Source organism: Notamacropus eugenii, chromosome 4 (genome assembly GCF_028372415.1).
Source record: "Notamacropus eugenii isolate mMacEug1 chromosome 4, mMacEug1.pri_v2, whole genome shotgun sequence".
NCBI classification, from domain to species: domain Eukaryota; kingdom Metazoa; phylum Chordata; class Mammalia; order Diprotodontia; family Macropodidae; genus Notamacropus; species Notamacropus eugenii.
This window is the reverse complement of record NC_092875.1, coordinates 79,116,767-79,137,196: the sequence shown is the minus strand read 5'-3', so window position 1 is coordinate 79,137,196 and position 20,430 is coordinate 79,116,767. Positions and strand designations below refer to the sequence as shown.

The window sequence follows — 20,430 nt, the reverse complement described above, 5'->3', positions numbered from 1 at the left end:
TGTTGCACATATCTGGCCTTTTCTCTTTCACTGTCCTTCTGTTCCCAAACCAACATGAAACTTAGGTTACTTTCTTGAATTGGGCACATGAAGGAATGACTCCTGTTCTCATTTATTCTGGACACGGGGTTAATAATGGACTCAAAAGGCCTTTCTTTGGTTGTTCGACCTCAGCGAACGAAGTGCCAGACTTAACGATGACCATTTGAAGGGCTTATAACTTGTCCCTTGGATGTTAGCACCAACTCAAGCCATTTTTCTTGAAAAGATATAAAAGCCTGTTGGATCAGTTTTCCCTAATACAGTGTTTTCCAGACCTTAAGAAGGAAATATGAAATTTGATCTGGAGATACACAAAGGGTTTACACTGGCATGCCTTGCCACTCATCCTGGAAAGGGGGCCAGTTACTGAAAGATCAGGCAAGACCTTGGAGGAAGCAAAGGGACAACTTCCACATATGTGCAGTTTTGCTTTTCTACTGTTACAGTTTGGGTCTTTTTCAAATGCCTTACAATTTTCCCATTCTCTACTCTGTAAACTCCACTCCACCTCCACCACCCCCAGCCTATTTAGTACCAGCTGGTCATTAGCAGTTCCCTGGTGGATGTCTCTATGTTTGAAGACCTTGCGCTGTATTTTTGTTTTATAGCAGCTCCTTAACTCTGGAAGCTTCAGTCCTTCTGGAAATAACTGGGTTCTTTTCTTTCCTTCCCCTATGGCTAGTAGAGATGAATTAGGGAGAAACATTGTCTAAGAAATAATCTTCAGTTGGCCCAGCCATTCATAGGGTATCTCAGAGTCTGGAACTACCAGGAAATAGCTTTTATTTAAAAACCTAGCTTGTTAGGTTCTTGTAGACAGACTTGCATCATTATTTGAATCCAGATCCGTTTATGGTCTCCTTTATATGACCTAGTATGGTATTTATGGAATTTGGAGTTATGTAGAGGGAAGAGATATAGATGACATAATTCTTTTAGTGAGAGAAGACATCCATTTAGTATAGATGTCACACAGAAAGTGAAACCAGGAGTAGTAGATGGAAGTTCAAAGAGACAAATTTAGGCATAATGTCTGAAGAAACTTCCAGACAATAACTCTACACAAATGGCCTGACCTCCCTTAACAGGCAGTGATCTCTTCCTCCTTAGAAGCGTTCATTCAGACAGAGACTGGTCAGAGTGGTTATAGCAGAGATTCTTTCACTGGATGGGTTGGATAAGCTGTGTCAGAGACAGTTTGGTCAGATCTCCCTCACTCGAAGCCCATCCCTCTTCTCCTGCCTGACTTAAAGGAAAGTAAAGACTGGAAAAAGGAATTTGGTGATGAGTGGGTCATTAGTGACTTCAAGAACAATTGTAGTAGAGTGGATAGAAACCACATTACAAGGAATTAGGGAGAGAATAGATAAGGAAATAGAGATGTCAGGTGGAGGCTTTTCATTCGCAAGTACAAAAGTTTGTTGAAAGTAGGTAACTAGAGAAGGACAGCAGTATCAAAGGAATGTAATTTTTTTTCCAGTCAAGGTAAGAGAAACCTATCCCTGTTTTAAGGAGCAAGTGGAAGAGGTTGAGGATGTTGGAGAGAGGAAAGAGCAAGGGACAGACCTCACTACCTTTGAAAAAAGGAGGAGAGATAGTAGAATAGGTGTGGAAAGGAGGCCAGATGGCAGAACTTGGATAGAAAGGTGTTGATGCAATAAAGACAGTTGTTCAGAGAAGAGCACAGGCTGATGTTTAGAGACTAAAGGAGAGTGGGGAAAGTTTGGAACCACCTAAAGGAAGAGACAGGGGATTGGATGGTTGGTTGTTGTCCTTCTTTCTCGAAGAGGACCAAAATGACATCACCATGATAAAGTCAAGTTTGGTTGTGTCCCACTGTGACTGATGAGACCAATATGAGGTTGGGCACAGAGAGTTGGTGTGAACATTTGGGTTGAAAGGATTGCGGAGGGTGCTGCTGCAGTTAGTTCAGTGGGCTGGCTACGCCTGAATAGCAAGACGTTTGATAATGAGTGAGTACTAAAGGGCTGCTCCTCTTTCTTGATCTTTGTGACATTGGCAACTTGCTATCCCCAAGGATGGGAGTGGGGGGGGGGGGCAAGTTGAGTCTTTTGAAGTTATTCTGTGACTTTGTAAATACAAATGTGCTGCTGCTCCCTGTGGTTTGCACAACCTGGTTAACTGAAGCTATCTTTAGGTATATCAGTTTCCCTGAGCTCCAGGAGAAGGTTAGTTACTTACTCCAAATGATTGGGCCAGGCTCATCAGTAGCATTGTCTTACTCAGGATAGAGGTTTCTTTGAATTCTTCTCCACGTTTAGTGTCAGAACATACTGTTCTGGAATCTCTTGGTGATCCAGGAAGGTAAGTTTGTGGAGTACCATCTGTGTCCCAGGTAGTGAAACCAGTATTACTTTTTTTAAAAGTAATTTAACCTGCTAGTGGGGATGCAGGCATCTTCTTATCACAAAAATTTCAAGATTGAAGGAAACTGAGTAATTACGACCAAGTCAAATTGCCTTTAATCCAAGCGTAGAGTAATCCCTTGCTCTTAAAGCAATGGGCTGCTTCTGTCTTTGTATGCTTCCTAATAATGAAGGGGAATACAGTAAAGATGAGTGAGAATGGGAATGGGTGGCACATAGCACTTAAGTCCTAGATCTTAGGATCTGAAGAGATGTACGGGGCCTTAGAGGTTAATCTAACCTAATCAAGGGTCTTCGGCCTTCTCATTTTACAGAGGAAGAAATGGAGGCCCAGAGAGATTGAATGATTTACCCCAAAGTCACACAAATTAATAATGGCAGAGCTGGAATAAAAATCCAGTTTTCAAGACTCCCATGAAAGTTACTAGAATATGTCAGACTGCCAGCGTTTGAAGAAGTGATTGCTTTTCTCTGAGGAATGCCATTCTAGCATGTTTCTCCCCAGGGAAAATCTCATTTGGCCTTCCAAAGAATTTGCTTCCATTGTTTATTTATTGCCCTTGCAGCCTGGCCATGATAATCTTTATTACTTGACATATGGATAGATACTTAGGTCTCCTTTTGCCTTGAAAAGGAAATTCTGGATCACCTTCTTTAGCCAAGGTATTGTCAACTTTGGTCTCCATCTCCTTGTGGGAATATCTTTGCCAAGTGCCATAGTGATGTAGTTTAGGGTTGCTGGGAACCCCCAGAATGCCAGGATATAGGGGCTTCCACCTGGAAAGAATTCACTCAAACCATCTTCCAGTCAGAGTGGCAACTTTCATTGTAATGCCAGTAGTGGGCTAGATTCCTAATGAATCTACAACTTAATCTGGGTAAAACTGATATTTATATACTGAGGGTGGGAAATCTGGATGGGATTAAGGAGTGGTAAATGGTTTGAGGTGGGCCAGGTAAAATAGTGAAAGAAGTAAAGTAGTCTGGGGTGGGTCAACTGTGAAAGGACTGTCAAGTATCTAGTTGGGCTGGGGTGGGCCAGATACCTTGGGGTAGATACTCTCTGTGCTAGATACCTAGATAGTGATCTGGGCTGCTGAAATGTGTGGGAAAATTCAGGGACTGGTTGCTTTCAAAACCATAGTCTTTTTCTTTTAGGGGGTCCAGGTCCCATTACTCCATCATTAGGATGTTATGATTGTCCACAGAAATGTGTGTGAATCCAGACATTGACAGCACAACCCAGATGTTGTGATAGTGGAGCTGATAACTCTGTAGGACTGAGGCTCAGACATTGCTCACATAGAATTGGAAGCCTGAGGTACTATTCTTGGCTTTAATAGGCTGGCAGTTAAGTGAGCTGGCTACTGTGAAAAGGATGGGCCTTTTCTTTATCTTTCTATCTTCTCTGACACTGAACTGATTGGCTGGTGAAGGGGTGGGAGTTGCAGTGACCCCTTGTCAGGAGCTACTTTTTACCGCTGAAAATCTGTTTACTTCTGATTAACTTTATAGATTGGCAGATTTGTGTAGAATGAGTACACTGAATAAGCATTGAAATTCAGTTGTCTAAAGAACTGATAGTAATTATTCCTGGGCTTTCCACAAAGCCCATTTTGTCCTTAATTATTGTGTGGGTGTGTATTTCCTTGATTGGTTGAAAGTCGAAGTTGGAGTTACTTTGAAGGACAGTTGTAAGTGCCCAAGTGAAGCTGAATGGGAGGTTGCTTAGTGCTGGGTGACACTTTCTGTGAATGACTTCTATGTAGACCAATGGCAAGTGGGCACCTTTTCCCCTTTGGTCTGTCTCTTTGCTACTTAGGCCAGAGGGAGAGCAGGCCTTCTTGCCTTCCTATCTTTCTGCATAAAAAGCACAGATTTTAATCCAGTTGAAGGCATTCTTGTTCAAGATGGGATCATCTCCTGAGATTCCAGAAGACCTGGGTTTCATACATTATTCACTGTCTTTTAAAAGAATTTCACCTCTCACAGCATCTGGAAAGAGATGTACCAAGGCTGGATATGTTGTTGTCATCGTTTGTTTTTGTTTGTGAAGACTGTTGGCTGATTTTTGTTCTCCTGTGGAGCATTCATTTCAGTTGGATTTGTTACATATGTAGTATACGTATTCATTTTATGCATAGAAGCCCATGCTTCCACAACTGAAATACAGGTCCATTAAAAAAAAACAACAACCAGAAAAGGTGGTAGGCTAGCCATTAAAGCAACAATGAAATGTGTGCTCCACTAGCTAGGATCTATCTGCAAACTGTGAAAAGCACCAGAGGAAGACTTCAAACGTGTTAGATAGGCAGAGGGTCTAACATGCCTGCTTATCCACCTGCTGTGGAAGACATGGGACAGCATGGCCAAGAGTACTTAGAAAGAGGAACTTGAAAGGCTTGGAGCCCACTCAGGGAGAGTTGGGCTCTTTCAGTCATTATGCTATTTTTCTGTCCATGTTTTTACATACATTTTCAGGTTTTAAATCAGAATTCCCTTTGTCTTAAGGTTCCCATTATATGGAAACCCTTTTTGAAGGGCTGTGCCCTTACTTATTCCACTGTGATGTTAAATTGAACTTCTTTGTTATCTTGTGGACCACATCTGGAGTCACTTGTTTCCTGGTAGAATTTGGGGCTGGACTACCCAGATGATACTGATTTCAGGGAGAGGGGTCGGGTTCAGGTTCCTCCTGCTGCTGTTTTAAGCATCAGAAAGTGCTTTAATAAACCTTGTGTTAGATATTGGTTCCGAAGATGTCCAGTAGAAGCATTTGACAGGTTGTGGTGATCCTAGATCTAATGGGGAAGGGTTTCCTAGGCAAAAACAAGCATCTCCCTCTTGATTAATAGTCAGAAATTCTCTTTAATGAATAGAAGACTTGACTTAGAAAAGTCTGCTATCTACTAGGCCACGCTGCCTGTGGAAATATTTTCTCTGCCTGGACTATTGTGTAACTTCTTACCTTTTCCCCTCCAAACCTGTCAGTTGCGCATCATTGCCCACGGAATAAAGTCCTTCTTAACTGCCGTGCCTATTGAGGTTAGAGGTGCTCAAGACCCCAAAAATACCGTCTAAATGAATTCGACTTAACCCTTCTTTCAGCCAAAGAAAAACAAAGTTTTTTAAAGATCCGCCATACTGGCCAAACTCTTATGGGATGGGTCTTGTATACAGAAAGATTGTGGGGGAGGGATCTAGGGGTGCTCTAGTAGTCTGGAAGGGGGAGTCTAAGGAGGATCTTGATGGGACTGAGGTGACTAGAGGTCAGACTCAAACCAGAGGATGGAGTTAAGAGTGGGAAGTAGCTGAAGGCTACCTGGAGATAACAGACAATGAAGGACTGGCTAGGTTAAGGGTGACAGACTTGGGCATATTTTGATAGAATTAAAGGTGAGAAGTAGGCAGTAATCTGGAGGTTACCTACAATGGAGAGCTAGGCTAGGGTATTTGGATAGAATCTAGGATGGGAAGCAGCCAGAGGCAATTAGACAAAACTATAATGAAAGGTTAATGGCCTCAGCAAATGCCAGATCTAGTGGGAAGATTCTTGGGGACTCACGGAGCCTGTACCCCATCACACCCACCTTTCAAACCTTATTTCCTACTGCTCTCGTGCTCTAAAGCTGTGAACCAGACTGACAGTACTCTTATCGGCTTTGTGCATGTTCTGCCCTGTATGCTTACTAATGCCAGTCTTTCAGATGAGGTATTTTAAAGCCCTTAACAGTGTCTGGCATATAGTTGGCATTATGTAAATGCTCATTCCCTTCCTTTTCCTTATTTCTTCCTGGAATTCCTTTGTCTCTCTTTGCTTCCTTCCTGTGTAGCCTTCAGGGCCCAGCTCAAGTCCCAAATCCTCTGTGAAGCTTTCCCCATGATTATCCACTTGGCTCCTCAGAATTCCTGTAATACACTGCCTTTTTATCTTGATTGTATGTGGGAGTCCTTTTTCCCCAGCTAAATTTTAAGTATTCTTGAAGGAAAGGGGCTGACATACTATTTTGTATGCACCATTCATAGGTTTCAAGGAATTTAGAGCCTGAAGGAACGTTAGAGATCATCCCATTTCATTCACTAAATGTTTATTCATTATCTACTCTGTATTCCCCTCCCCTCCTAGCATGCAGTTGAGTATAGTTGCGCACTCCTCTCTATGCTGACTGGTCACCTCTTTTCTTGTCTGTCTTTTGATTAGAGCCAGCATTCCCATTTTCTGACCTTTAGAATGCCTTCGGCAGGCTAGGGTAAAGTCCTAGACTAAGTTGTGTTTCTAATTGGCTACCCCTTGGGCAGGTAAGCAAGACCTTGAAAATGATGGGTACTGGGCATCTGGCTGGTGTTAGTAGCGACATGTCTGGTGTGGCTAGCATGAAGTGAATGCACTTTAAAATCAAAGGTTGGTATTTGGATTGGTCTCTGGGGCTGTCCCCAGGAGAGAAAAAGAATTCTTGTAAATAATGTTCCGCTATGCACAGAAAGATGGGATCCAGTTCCATAGAGATTATAAACATTGTAAATCTATTTCACAGTGTGGCAGTTGGCCCAAGATAAATTTGCTTCCTTCTCTTCTGGGCAGGACGGCCCTTAGGAGTCTATACCTTCCACAGTCCTTGGAGCTCTGCCTCCTTTAGGAGAATTTAGCCCTTTTTTTCCTGCTTGGTCACCACTGTGCCACAGTTTCTAACTTCTTGCCTTCCTCTTAAAACTGATTTTTGCATGAGTAGTTGTCTCATGGTTTGAGGAGTTAGTCCTCAAATTTTTAGGCTTAGACCAATCTCAAGAAAAAAATATATACCAAGCTTTGCAGAAGGAATCTCCTTTGTATCAGACCAGGTATCCTAATTTTGGGATTATAAAATATGGTTACTCTAATAATGTTTCAAGTTTCTATGGTGCTAACTGAACAGCAGCAATCCAGTCTCCTCCACACAAAGAGAAAAGGGCTAGAGATCTGGGCAGCAAGGTGGGCTGCCAGCCAGCTTGATAGAAGGTGGGGCTCCTATTGCCCTGGGAGCTGCCTGTGATAGGCTAGGGACACTGAGGCAGTTATGCCAAGGGTGTGGAGCAATGGGGCTTGCCTCTTGGGGCTTGCCTCTCTGTTTTCTCCCAGCTAACTTCATGCTTGGATACTATCTCCATGTCCTTTCTCACCAGATAGACAAAGGCGCACATGCATGAACCCTTACCCATCTGGAGCTTAGTTGGAAGGTCTAAAGAGGTAAACTTGATTTGCCCTGGAAGTACATGAGAAAATTGTGGAGGTCATGACTTCTAAACTTTTGCAAAGCAGGACAAAGGAAAGGGTTCAGGGAGAAAGGTTTACTTCAAACTAATTTCTAAAATGCCCTGTGGGTCAGTTGTAACTGATATTTGGGATTCTTCTCCAGTTGATTTCTAGTCAGAGCATCATATTTTTCCTCCACAATTCCACATTTGCCTATTGATAATCTTGATACCAATAGAAACAGATAATTAAGAAATAGCCTTCTTTAGGTTCAAGAACAGCTGTGGTTGTTGCGTACTGACTGGTGTGTTCTCTGATAGCAAGCTGTTGGGACCCAGGGCACTGTAGAAGAGCAGGGTAACTCTGGATTCCAGGAGAAGGACCTCATTAGGGCAGCTGTGGAGCCTTACAGGGGCTCTAAGTGACAGGCTGGTATTGTTAACCAGCGAATGGTGATTCGCTTCTATAACAGAAAGAAAATCCTATCTCCATCAAAAAAAATTTCCTCCTTCCATTTGGGAATCTAAGAGAGTGAGGTTACTGGGAGTATGGGGTGGGGGTACGTGTGGAAGAACCTCCCAGTTATAGGATGTGATATGGGGTTGGGATCTAGTGTTGTGTTATAGGGGGGACACATAGGGAGACTTCTTATTCTCTGAATTATTCGCCAAGCTTTCTGTTCATTCAGTGTCTCTGGAACCCCCGAGCACATCTGCCATCTCTTTTATTGCTGACAAAGAAGTAGGGGGCCCAGCCTGACAGACTGATTACCATGGATGGGAGAAATTTGCATTTAATAGCTTTCCTAGGCCGCACCTTGCTACTGAGAAGCTGGGAGACTATGGTTTGGTGACTGAATTGTGTGCTTTAAAAAAAAAAATTAAGTTTTTATTCTCCTTTCTTTTGATCCTTTTTCTGTGTAACTCAGAGTTAAAGCAATATTTCAGTTCCTTTTCCTCAAGTCTAAGCCAAAAGGCTTCAGAAACACTTGCTGTGTTTAGCCCTATTCGCAGCTTTAGATTCAATTTGATTTTTCTCCCTTAGATTCTTTCTTTTCTGAGCCAGGCATTTTTAGAGGATGCCTCCTGCTGAGTTCCCTCCTGTGCTGGTCTCTGACCTCCTGAAATATCTAGCTGATTTATTAAATTTTGGTTTCAGAAATGCAGATTGGGCTATGCTTCTCCACTTTAAGTTGATTTGTATTACTTACTCTGAAGGACAGAATATGAGGTGGAAGGGAGGCCAGTCTTGTCTGTAATCAAGAATCCCCTCAAAATGAATGAGTGGTCATCTAACCTTTTTGCTTAGCAAGCCTCAATCAGCCTCTTTTTAACTTTCATTTATTGTTCTTCTGCCCTCTGGGACCAGGCTGAAAATCTCTGATGGACATTCCAGAGGAAAGCATTTCAGATCCTTGAAGACAAGTAACATGTCCCCTTCTCCAAAGTAAAGATCCTTAGTTCCTTCAGGAAATCTTCACATGGAATGAATTAGAATCCTTTTGTCATCCCACTTCACCCTGTCAACACACACACACACACACACACACACACACACACACACACACTCACACACACTCTCTCTCTCTCTTTCTCTTTCTTTCTCCCTCTTTCTCTCTCTCTCACTCTCTCTCACTCACTCACTCCTTTGTCAGTGGTGCCCCAAACTGAAAACAGGCTGTCACTTCTCTAGTCTTAGACACTTCTCAATGCAGCCCAAGTTTACTTCAGTTTTCTTGGCTTCTATATCCCATTGATGACTTTGTAATCCACTAAATACCCAGAACTTTTTCACATTAACTAACTGTTCTCTAACCATAGCTGCCCTACCTTGTACTTGGGAACTTTATTTTTTTGAACCTAACTGTAAGACTACTTTTTTATGAAGGGGTCCCAGTTTTTACCAGGGGTCTAGGACACATACACAAAAAGGTTAAGAACTCCTGGCTTAAACCATCCACATTTCATCAGTGACTAATGTCACTGACCACTATTACTATTTTTTGAGGTTCTGATGAAAAAATAATCAGTACTGTTTACAAACTAGCATCCTGTTTACTAACTCATCTTGAATGCTTTCTTGAAGTTAGGAATTTCTGTAGAAAAAACCCCAGTTTACCCTATAATAATATGTTAGTCTCATTTTACTCTTTAATTATGCTAGAAATCTGAATTTTGAAATCTAAACTCCTGGAATAGAAATCCGTCTTTTAAAATAGTAGATTTAATGCTCAGAGGGTGTAAAAGCTGGCAGGGCCCTTTGTGCATCTGCTCAGGATACAGCAGCCCTCCTGCTTCTAAACCATTGATGCTCTTTGTAACTCTTCTCGAAAACAGTGATAGGTAAGCCTTAGAAGCTGGGTTAGGAATATTGCCTTTGGAGGATGCTACCAAAGACCAGACCCGACCTGAGGTTTAAAGTTAGTTCTCTCTGGTAGGGGCAGTTTTTTGCCGCTTTAGCCCTTTGCATCATTTAGTGTGGGTGTATCAGGGCCAGGGCAGCTGCAGTTTAATTTGTAGAATGCCCAGCCTAGCACCATATATACAGATTTTGACAGATGCTTTTATTTCCCCTTTGTCTTCTCTAGCCTAGAGGCGGATAATGGGGGGGGGGGGGCGGATAGAGAAAGGCCGCCTGGAGCTTCTAGAGTGCCTCCTGGCCCCTTGGCTCTCCTGGTCCCAGGGGCTCAGAAAGATGTATGGCAGTGTGAGAACAGTATTTCTTTGGCCAGAAGGGTTTTGGCCTGAGCCAAGAATCCTCAGCCACCAGGAGCCTCCCTCTTTGTAGGCACTTGGGCTTGTAACAGAAATTATTCCAGTTCAGCTTTGTGATCTCTGGTTCCCACCCTGTCCCATCCCTTGAAGAAATTGCCCAAGCTTCAGGAAGTCTGTGTCTTGGCACCAGGATCAGGGTTCCTGAATTCACATTGTCTCTGGCAGGTGGTGCCCCACCTGGGGTGCTCTTAGTACTATGGTACCTTGGGCTGTTTGCAAAGAGCCTTTAAATTACAGGGTGGGGGAAGGTACAGAAGCGAAGACAGCTGATGACTAGAGGATGAGAAGCAGGTTTGGTTCCCCAAGCCTCATAAAAGTACTTCTAATGGAGTGCCCAGGATCAGTGCCTCACTGATCCCATCCCCCAGTGAGGTGCCAGAGCGCAGCATCAGTGAATCACCGCCTCCCTCTCCTCCCCTTAGGCTAGCACTGTCTGCCTGCCCCTTCTGAGGAATGTTGGCTTCTGAGGACAGTTCCTAAGTCTTCTCCTCTGCAGTTGTAAAAGAACTGGCTGAGTGGGACATTAGAAAAGAAAAGAACAGGCTGCGTTTTTGTAAGGAGGAAAGGACAGTATATCAAAAGGAGAAGAAACTACTTAGTTACAAACAGTTGAATGATTAGCTAAGCAGTAGCAGAGGGGAAAAGAACATGGAGGTGATAACAATGTACAAGTCTGCAAAACTAACCAAACATGCACTTTATTTAACCTGATTCGTGTTGGTTAATCTTCAGATACTGTGTTTGTTCTCTGGATGGCCCAGTTGAAAAAGTTTATGGAACACAGGAGAGATTTCAGAGGAAAGGGACAAATGCTCCCAAATGTGGGCAAGGGCACTTGAAAAAGGTGTCCACAGAGGAAAACATTCCTGCTCCTGGAAAAGAGGAGGCCAGAGGCGGCTTCATCATTTTCAGTTTTATTAAAGAAGGCCTTCTCTGAGTCTTGGTGTTCCCTCTCTTTGCTAAGGACAGATCCAAAAGAATTTCATTACAACAGATGAAATTCAAATTTGGAATTTAATCCCTGTGTAGAGTGAAAGGCACTGTCCAGGATTTCTGATAGAACTACTTTTTCTTAAATACAAAGGCCAATTTGAGATGTTCCAATGCACGTGTGACTAGAAACAGGGGGAAGCCCCGGGGTGTTCTTTTAAACTGTCTTCTGATTCTAGGAGTCTAGAATTCTTTCTTTTTCTCCATTTTATAGAGATACCAGCAGGTTCAACAGATCCTCTAGTACTTGAATTGTCGTTTTCTCCAAGTTAGATAACCAGAGGAGCCCAGATAAGAAGGCCCTGGGCTTCTGAAGAATGAGGAGGCTGAACTAGAAACTTCCTAAGGGCTCTGGCAGCTCAGCTTTTTAAGGATTTGAGGGAGAGGTTCATTATTCTTTTCCCTCTTTTCCCTGGTTGGGAAATATTTTCTTCTGGAAGGTGGAAGCTTGATTTTCTTCTCTGCTAGTAGAAAACGTAATAAAATGCTTCACATTTGAACTAGAACTTCTTTGTTCTATAAGTCTGTGGAAAGAAGTAGCTTTAATTCTATTTTGTATGGCAGCTGTAGTATTTTTCCTGCTAGAAAGATGTGTCCTAGAGATGGTTTTTAGAATAGGCAGCTCTTTCCTTCATTCTTCTCCCACCCATCTGCCAAGTATTGCTTCTCAGAAAAAAATGAGTTCACAGAAGAACATTTCACTTGAATAATTTGCTTTAAAGTCAGATGCTTCCCTCAGACCATTTTTGGGTATTCCTGTGGACTCAACTCTTTGCTCTACTGCATCCTGTCTCAGGAAATGTGGAAGGTGAAAAAGGAGTGGAAAGAAACATACCATTAATTTCTCTTTGGCCTTCATTTTTGATGGCAGTACAGCGCAGTAGAGGGGGCCCTTGATTTACAATCAGAAATGTCTGGCCTTTCAAACTCTGGCTACAACATTGATTAGCTCTGTGATTATAGAAGGGAAGAAGGGAATTTATTAAGCTTACTATATGCAAATCCCAGTGCCAATGATACAGATAGAAAAGCTAATCACTCAGCTGGCTCTCTGGGTCTCAGTGTCTTGACCTGTAAAGTGGCATGGCCTGTGGTCTTCCCCTTACCATTTTTCCAGAGGAGAATCAAGTTTTTGCTTTTCAGATTTGGTGCTCCAGGGAGCTGAATGGGTAGGGGATGGGCAAGAGTAGTAGGTTGTGTATGATCTCTGCACGATGTCCTTGAGGAAATACAGAACAGAGCTGTGTGATCCACAGGATGACTTGGTTTTGAAAGAAATGTGAAAGGCTTTACCCAGCAAATGGGGAATTTTTCTCTTCACCTGTCAGAATGCAGTTAGCTGTTCCTTCTAGTAAAACAGAACCCATTCCTACTCCATACCCGAAACACTCCTCTCTGCTGGAGTCAAAAGTCTGAAATGGGGTGTTTCTACCTTAGGAATTCCTTTTGGTTCCACATGTTTGTTAAGCAGGCTCCTCCTGCGCAAGCTGGGAACTCGAACTCATGCACAAGGATTGTGCAGATGTGTGTGACAGAGGCTAGAGTCCTGTTTTCAGTGAGGCTTGGCATTGCACTTTCCGCACCGCAGTAAGACCTTCTGTATAACCTGCAGACTTGTTTGTGTTCTGAAGTACCAGAACTCACGTTTGACTGGTTGGGTAACATAGTTACTTTGGTAGAGTAACATGGTTAGCAGCCCCTGGGGGAAATGAGAGGAGGGACAATGAAATACAAAGCAATCTGTATTAACTGAAACAGTTCAGCCCTGTGAATTCTTCCTCCAGAATGGCGCTTCCAGCGCCCCTCCCTACCTCCTGCCAGGTTTTTGCAGTAGCTGCCGAACTCACCTTTGATCATGATTTAGAGCTACAGAGTACCATGGAGATCATCTGCTTCAAAACCCTTTTTTAATATTTGTTGGTTGTCTGATCTCCAGTCTTCTCATGTGTCTGAGCCTGTTTTTCTTCTTTAAAATAAGGATAATCATCTTTCCTATCTATCTCAGAGGATTATTGACATTGTGTACATTATGTATGACAGTAAAGTACAGAAGCTTAAAACTGCCCTAAGACTTTTGGGACATCCTTTATGTGCAAGTGCTTTAAAAATTATAAAAATATTCTACAGATGGAAGGTACAGGCCTAACATCATTAATTGGTTCTGCAAACACATGGTATTAGGACATATAATGTTACAGGGACCATTTGTTTTATTGGAACAATGTTATACATTGACCATCCGTGGATATTTGTTTTATTACACAGTTTTGTGATTTTGCAGTGGGGTTTGGTTATAATGCAGTAATGATGCTTTTCAGTTCAAATAGCCTTTATTGAATGCCATCTATGTACCAGGCCACATCCTAGGAGAAGCTAGGATACTCAAGGAGCTTCCATTCTATTGAGAAGGGCATTAGTTGGGACAGTGACATTTGAGTCTGGCATTTCAAGCCCTCTCCAGTCTGGCATATTTAGAAACTAGTTAAATGTACGCTTGGGTATTAGAAATAGGGAGATTTTCAGGTTAATACTCAGTCCCTGATCATCCTGGTATCAATTAGTTGATAAACGTTTCTGAAGCACCTACTGCATGCCAGGCACTGTGCTATGTACTATTCACCGGATGTTTGAATCACAGAAGGGAGCATAACTGAAGCTCCAAGGGAAGCTGGCCCTGCTGGACCCCAGGAGAACACGGGTTTTCTTTTCCATAGAAAACTGAGATTTTCACAATAATGCAGTTGCATGTGGTTATTGGTTGGGCCAGAATATCAGCTGAAGACTGGGGTGCTCACCCAAGACTAGCAGGGCTGGCATGACTGGATGGTTTTTCTGGCTGCCTAGAGCCAGGGGAGCTTGCCCTTCTGTTGCCAAGAGCACCACAATTACTGCCATATTGAGGCCTTGGGTGTAGGGTAATGGTTATTACATTCTTTTTCTTCATGTTCCTGAGGTATTTGGGTATACTTTGATACCAGGTAAACTACCGCTGTAAGACTAAACTGGAAAGGATCCTGGAGTCTGGTAGTATTGTAGCAGCAGCATAGAAGTGATCAGTCAGCCATGCCTTCTCACCTGTTTGGGCAAGATTTAGTAATCATCCATGAGCAGATTTCTTTAGCCCAAAATAAGGTATTATCATTCACAGCCAGCAGGGGGTGTGATACTGAGGTACTAGTGTCTTAGTCCCTTTGGATACTGCCCTAGGAAGGAAAGGACATAACTTAGGCTATTTTACCAAAGTACATGGAAGGCATCTAGTAGCTAGAGCTCTGAACCTGGAGTCAGGCAGACCTGAGTTTAAGTCCAGACTCACTTACTAGCTCTGTGACCTTGGGCAAATCATTTAACCTCTGTCTGCCTCAGTTTCCTGTTCTGCAGAAAGGGGGTAGTAATAGCTCCTACCCCCCAGGGTTGTTATGAGGATCAGCACTATGTAAATGCTAGCTATTATGACTATTCTCTTGCTTTGACTGGTATAAACTATACTCTATGCTCCCCCCACAGCCTTCCCTCCTACAGTTGGGTGATAGACTTGCTTCCTCTCACCTAAGACTGGCTTTTGATAAAACCATCTGCTTTGAACTTCCCCCTTTAGGGGCTCCACTGATACGGAGTAGTTCTCTGGTCCTATCCCTTGGAAGAGGCCTGTCATACTGCCTTTCCTGATTTGGGATCAGGTGTGTGAGGAAGAATCTTGAATCCTCAGAGTCCTCAGCTACTTTTCAAAGCTAGGTGCAGGGTCCCACTAGCTGAAATGGTTTGGGAAGCTCAGTAATAGTGATGATGAAAATCTTGTCATTTTGGTCCAAATCTGTGATTTACCTTATGTGAGGAACTCCCAAGTGTGAAAAAGAGATGCAGATTGGTGGCCCATCTGTAACTTATAGTCTTTGAGAATTTCCTACAGACACTGAGAGGTTAAGAGAATTGCCCAGGGTCACACAGCCAGCATGTGGTAGAGGCAGGTCTTAAAGCATGGGTGCCCTGGGTTCAAGGCTAACCCTCCATGTGCTGTGCCACATGGTATTCTCCTTGCTGCAGTGAATATTTGTGACTTGTCTGTGCAACAGCTTCCTCATGATCCATAAACCCACAGATACATTTTGCCCACAGTCATTGATTTAACTTTAGAGTTATCCTATAAAAGAAAGCTGCTCTCCCACCATTCTCATGATTCAGGTGAGGATGTTAAAGCACAAAGGCTTCCCAAAGTGTAAGATCTTCATTTCCAGTACGGTTGCTCTGGACACTTCACCTGGCACAGTGAGAATAAAGGGCAGCAATCTGTGATGAGCAGTTGAGCATCTCCTCTGCTTGGCCCAGAGGGTGAAGGAGGCACTGTGGATGGTGCCAAAGAAATACCAGGGATTTACCATGGGGTAGGTCCCTTACAGTCTAGGGGAGACATAAGACAACACACATAAAACAGATCCCCAGAAGCAGAAAGTAGAGGCTCCAGTGTGTGCAATGGACTGTGTGCATTGGTAAGCACCTGCAGCTTGAGATAGGCCTTCCATCATGGGCAGGATTCAGCAAGGAGAGGGGGGCGGGGCTGCCGAGGGCAGGCATAGGAAGGCAAGAACTGTGAGGCCGCCAACCTTGAGTGAGGAGCTAAGCCGCTGTCTTCTCTTCCTTTCCAGATGAAGATGTCTGTGTGTTTAAGTGCTCCGTGTCCAGAGAAACAGAATGCAGCCGAGTGGGGAAGCAGTCCTTCATCATCACCCTGGGCTGTAACAGCGTTCTCATACAGTTTGCAACACCCAACGGTAGGTCCCTTGCTGCCTGCCCCAGGAGGATCTGAGCTGAGGCAGGAGCAATTCCTTGGCAAACCTTTGCTTGAAGGCTTTATTGAGTATGGAGAGAGGAGCGAAGCTCTCTTCCTCTTCTCTCCATGTCCTGGCTCCTTCTTTCCCCTTCTTTGTTTCTAGCATTTCATCTTGAAGGCCATTGACTTGTGGACTTGTACAGAATGGATCCCCATAGACCTCTACTCCCAAGGAGAACCATTTGTCTTTCCCCATCTGAATTCTGTTAGCTACTTCTTCCTGTTTTTCTCCTTTCTAAGTAAGAAGAGTAGAATGAATGCTTAAATAGATCTAGGTTCTCGTGTATCTAGAATTGTAAAGACTTTGTGGACGTGTAAACTTTTCTTATTCTGTGGCCAAGAATTTTCCAGAATCTAATGCATGCTTTCTTTTTTTCCTGACCTGTGGTCTACTGGAAGTTTTTTTCCTTTCCATTTCCAGGAACCCATTCATGTATTGGTCCTTTAACATGCTATTGCTACTTTCTCCTGGTTTGTGTTACCGTTTCCCCCACTTGACCTCTTTTCTACATTAAGTTTTTGCTTCTTTCAGATTTCTGTTCATTCTATAATATTCTGAAAACCTGTCGAGGTCACAACTTAGAGCGTTCTGTCTTCAGCGAGCGGACAGAAGAATCCTCTGCTGTGCAGTACTTCCAGGTGTGTTTTCCACCTGACAGGATCTTCCTGGGGCCTCTAAAGGGAGGACTCATGTGTAGATGCTTCTTAGGAAGGTGGAAAAGGTTCTGCTCAGTTGAAACTAGACCACCACAGAGGATAGTCATTTAGGCTTTGGCTGTCTCTGTGTCATCTCTCCCTGCCCCCTGCAGGAGGCCATGATAAGCATTTGGTGTTCGGAGCACTTGGTTTTCTTCCATCACAAAGCCCTCCCTGTGAATTATGATAGTTTTATGTTTAGTAGCAAAACTTTCAGGAGCTGGTGTGCTTAGTCGCAACAGCTCTAAAACTGGAAACTATCATGTCTTTTTGCTAATCAGTTTTGCAGTAAGATAATTTAGTCTCAGGTTCAGGGCTCTCTAGTTCGTACCATAATCCTATATCATTACCCAGTTTTCTTTTGCAGTTCTCAGGTTCTCTGAGAATAACCCATATTATGACAGATCTGTTTTCTTTTAGGAAGTTTACTGGGAAATTTAGAAAAGGGAGTGTTTTCTAATGCCAGGGTCTGTAGTTGTAATCCTTAAGTATACTTGCCAGCCTCCTGACTTAAGAGGTATATTAATTTTCCCTTCCTTTTCCCTTGTGGCTTGGGATATGTTAGAGGCTCCCCCTTCCTGGCACTGATGAAATCCAGTTAGATTTAGCTCGAAAGAACAGTGAATAGAGCAGTCTGACCACCTTGTTTGTTAACAGGGATGGTTCAGCCTTGGCCCCCAGCATGACTTTCTGAGAAGTGATGCCCATGCTCCCTCAACCCTGGGCATGTTCCCATTGCTGACCTCCTTCCATGGTTTGTTGGGGAGGAAGCAGGGGGTCTGAATGGGGAAGGCTATGGTTGGTTGGGTTGGTGGCTATATGGAGGTTCTTCAGTTCACAGTGCTCGGTTTTGTGTGTTGTAGTTCTATGGCTACCTGTCACAGCAGCAGAACATGATGCAGGATTACGTACGGACGGGCACGTACCAGAGGGCAATCCTGCAGAACCACAGTGATTTCAAGGACAAGGTGAGAAAGTCACTCTTGGGAGCAGCCTGCGTTCAGCTTTGGAACAAGACCTGCAGTCAGCTGTGGTATTAAAGCTGACCGCCAGTGGTAGGGGCCAGGTAGGCCCAGTTGAGCTTTTATGTGAGAATGGACTGTCGGGATGCTCAGGCCAGAGGGGAAAGACAGAGTGGGAAGAGTACTTGGGCAGGAATTAAGAGTGAGAATGTTCCTTCAGGAAGCTCTCTCCATCTTTCACTCTCTGAGTCTCAGCTGTGGGGAGCTTATCCCTCCTTCCCCCCTGCCTCAAACTATCCGTGCTGATTTGTTTTTAAATATCTTGGTGAGACCAGCATGACCTCCACGGAAGCCTTCCTGGGGTCCGCTTCTTGTGGTGTTTGTGTTGACACCGTGTGTCTGGCCTTGGAGTAGCTCAAGCCAACAGCTGGTGTTTGAATTGTCCTCCATCCAAAACCCTCCCCACCCTTTTCTGCCCTCTGTGTCAGGCTCTTCATACTCTGTGCCCACCACTGAAGGTCCCTTTTACTTTTCTTCGATGTGACACTAATGCTGAACCTTGGACTTTGCTGTGTGATTTCTGAACAAGGATCTTAACTGGTGAGAGCCCTGGCTCTCTGTGGCTTTGCTGTTATGAGGCGTGCTACTGATTTGATCTTTACTTACGATATGTCCAGTGGAGCCCAATGGGATGTACTTAGTTGTTGTTCATGAAAAACCACATTACTTCTGAGCAGCTGCAAGATTCATCACCTTCCCTTAGACAAGTACTTTTCAAGTGTGTGTAAGGAATCTAGACTGTGGGATCCAGCCAGTTTGCTTTAGGAATGCTCCTGTGTTGTTGTTTGGTGTCACAGACTTATCATTAATACATTAGTCTCTACCACATGTAAGGCATAAGCTAGGCAATCCTTCTAAGTTCTAAACCTAGGACTGGCTTTTCTTCTGGAGGGAAAAAAGCAAATTCACATCTTTACCATGTTCTGGAAAAGGTATTTCTGCATATGTATCAGGTTGTGAAGGGTACTAGAGAAAACCCTGCCTGAGGGGCATCTGCTAGGCTGGGGCTGGTGTCAGGGCATTAATATTTTTTCATTTGTATCTGTTTTTGTAAGTCACCTGCTTGGAGGCTTTGACCTTTTTGTTTTTCACTTTCCCTTTTTCTTTCCCTTCTCCCTTTCTCCTGCCTCTTTTATCTTCCTCCCTTCCCTTTTTCCCATTCTCAGAGGCTACAGGTCAGTTTCTGGGTTTTGTGACTGTGTTTTTTTTGTGTGTGCTCCTTCCCCACTCTTCCTACCCCATTCTTTTTTCTCTCAACTAAATAGGTTTCCAAATACCTCACCATCCTCCCCTTCTTGGGATGTGCTCCAGTTTGTTTACATTCTTCTCTAAAACATGGTACCTTGAATTAAATACAGTTGTTTAGATGTTCAACCAGGGCAGAATACAGTTAGGCTGGAACCCACTCCCTAGTTCTGGAAGATATACATCTGTCAGGGTAGACTAAAGATCCCCAATTCCGTGGTTCAATGTAGAGGCAGCATCTGCAAAATGAAATTTCTGTATAGTAGCACTTTAAAGAAGTTGACACTTGAGGTGAGCTCTTCAGGAGAAACTTCAACTATTTATTAAGGAGCTCCTGGCCTGATGGAAAGAATTAAGATTAATCATCTCTTAGGTTTTCTTATGACATCACATCAACCCTGTTTTAGAAAACTGTGGAAACAAAACCCATGCAGCCAACATTAGAAGGAAAACAGAAAGCTGGGGAACAATTTTTATAGCACGTGTCTTGATAAAGGCCTCATTTCTCAGATATTTAGAGAGCTGAGTCAAATGTAGGAGAAATTAAGTCATTTCTCAGTTGCTAAATGGTCAAAGGATATGAACAGGCAGTTTTCAGATGAAAAAATCAAAGCTGTCTATAGTCATGAAAAATGCTCTAAATTACCATCAGAAAAATACAAACTAGAACAACTCTGAGATACCACCTCATACCTAGCAGATTGGCTAATAGGACAGAAAAGGAAAATGATAAGTATTGGAGAGAATATGGGAAAATTGGGACACTGATACACTGTTGATGAAGTTGTGAACTGATCCAGCTATTATGGAGAGCAATTTAGAACTGACCAAAGTCCAGTCAAACTGTTAATACCCTTTGACCCAGCATTGACCCAGCAATACCACTACTAGCATACCAAGGAGATTATATAAAAGGGAAAAGGACCTACCTGTACAAAAATGTTTATAGCGGTTCTTTTTGGTGCTGGCAAAGAATTGGAAATTGAGGGGATGCCCATGAATACTACTGGGTTACAAGAAATGATGAACAGGTGGATTTCAGAAAAATCTGGAAAAACTTACATGAACTGATGCAAAGTGAAGTGAGCAGAACCAGGAGAACATTGTACACGGTACATCGATAGTAACAGCAAAATTGTGTAATGATCAACTTGTGAATAACTTAGCTGTTCTCAGCAATACAGTGATCCAAGATAATTTCAAAGGACTCATGATG

At 43.3% G+C, this 20,430-nt stretch overlaps 1 protein-coding gene across 2 annotated transcripts in view; it reads left to right on the top strand.

The window, feature by feature from the left end:
• The window catches only part of CARM1 (coactivator associated arginine methyltransferase 1), a 47,843-nt gene that overhangs the window by 5,143 nt on the left and 22,270 nt on the right, over window positions 1–20,430 (top strand). For both annotated transcript variants that reach the window (XM_072602336.1, XM_072602335.1), the window contains exons 2-4: window positions 16,067–16,192; window positions 16,784–16,890; window positions 17,811–17,915. In XM_072602336.1, the coding sequence (XP_072458437.1) occupies window positions 16,067–16,192; window positions 16,784–16,890; window positions 17,811–17,915 (338 nt within the window). The remainder of the gene's footprint in view (window positions 1–16,066; window positions 16,193–16,783; window positions 16,891–17,810; window positions 17,916–20,430) is intronic.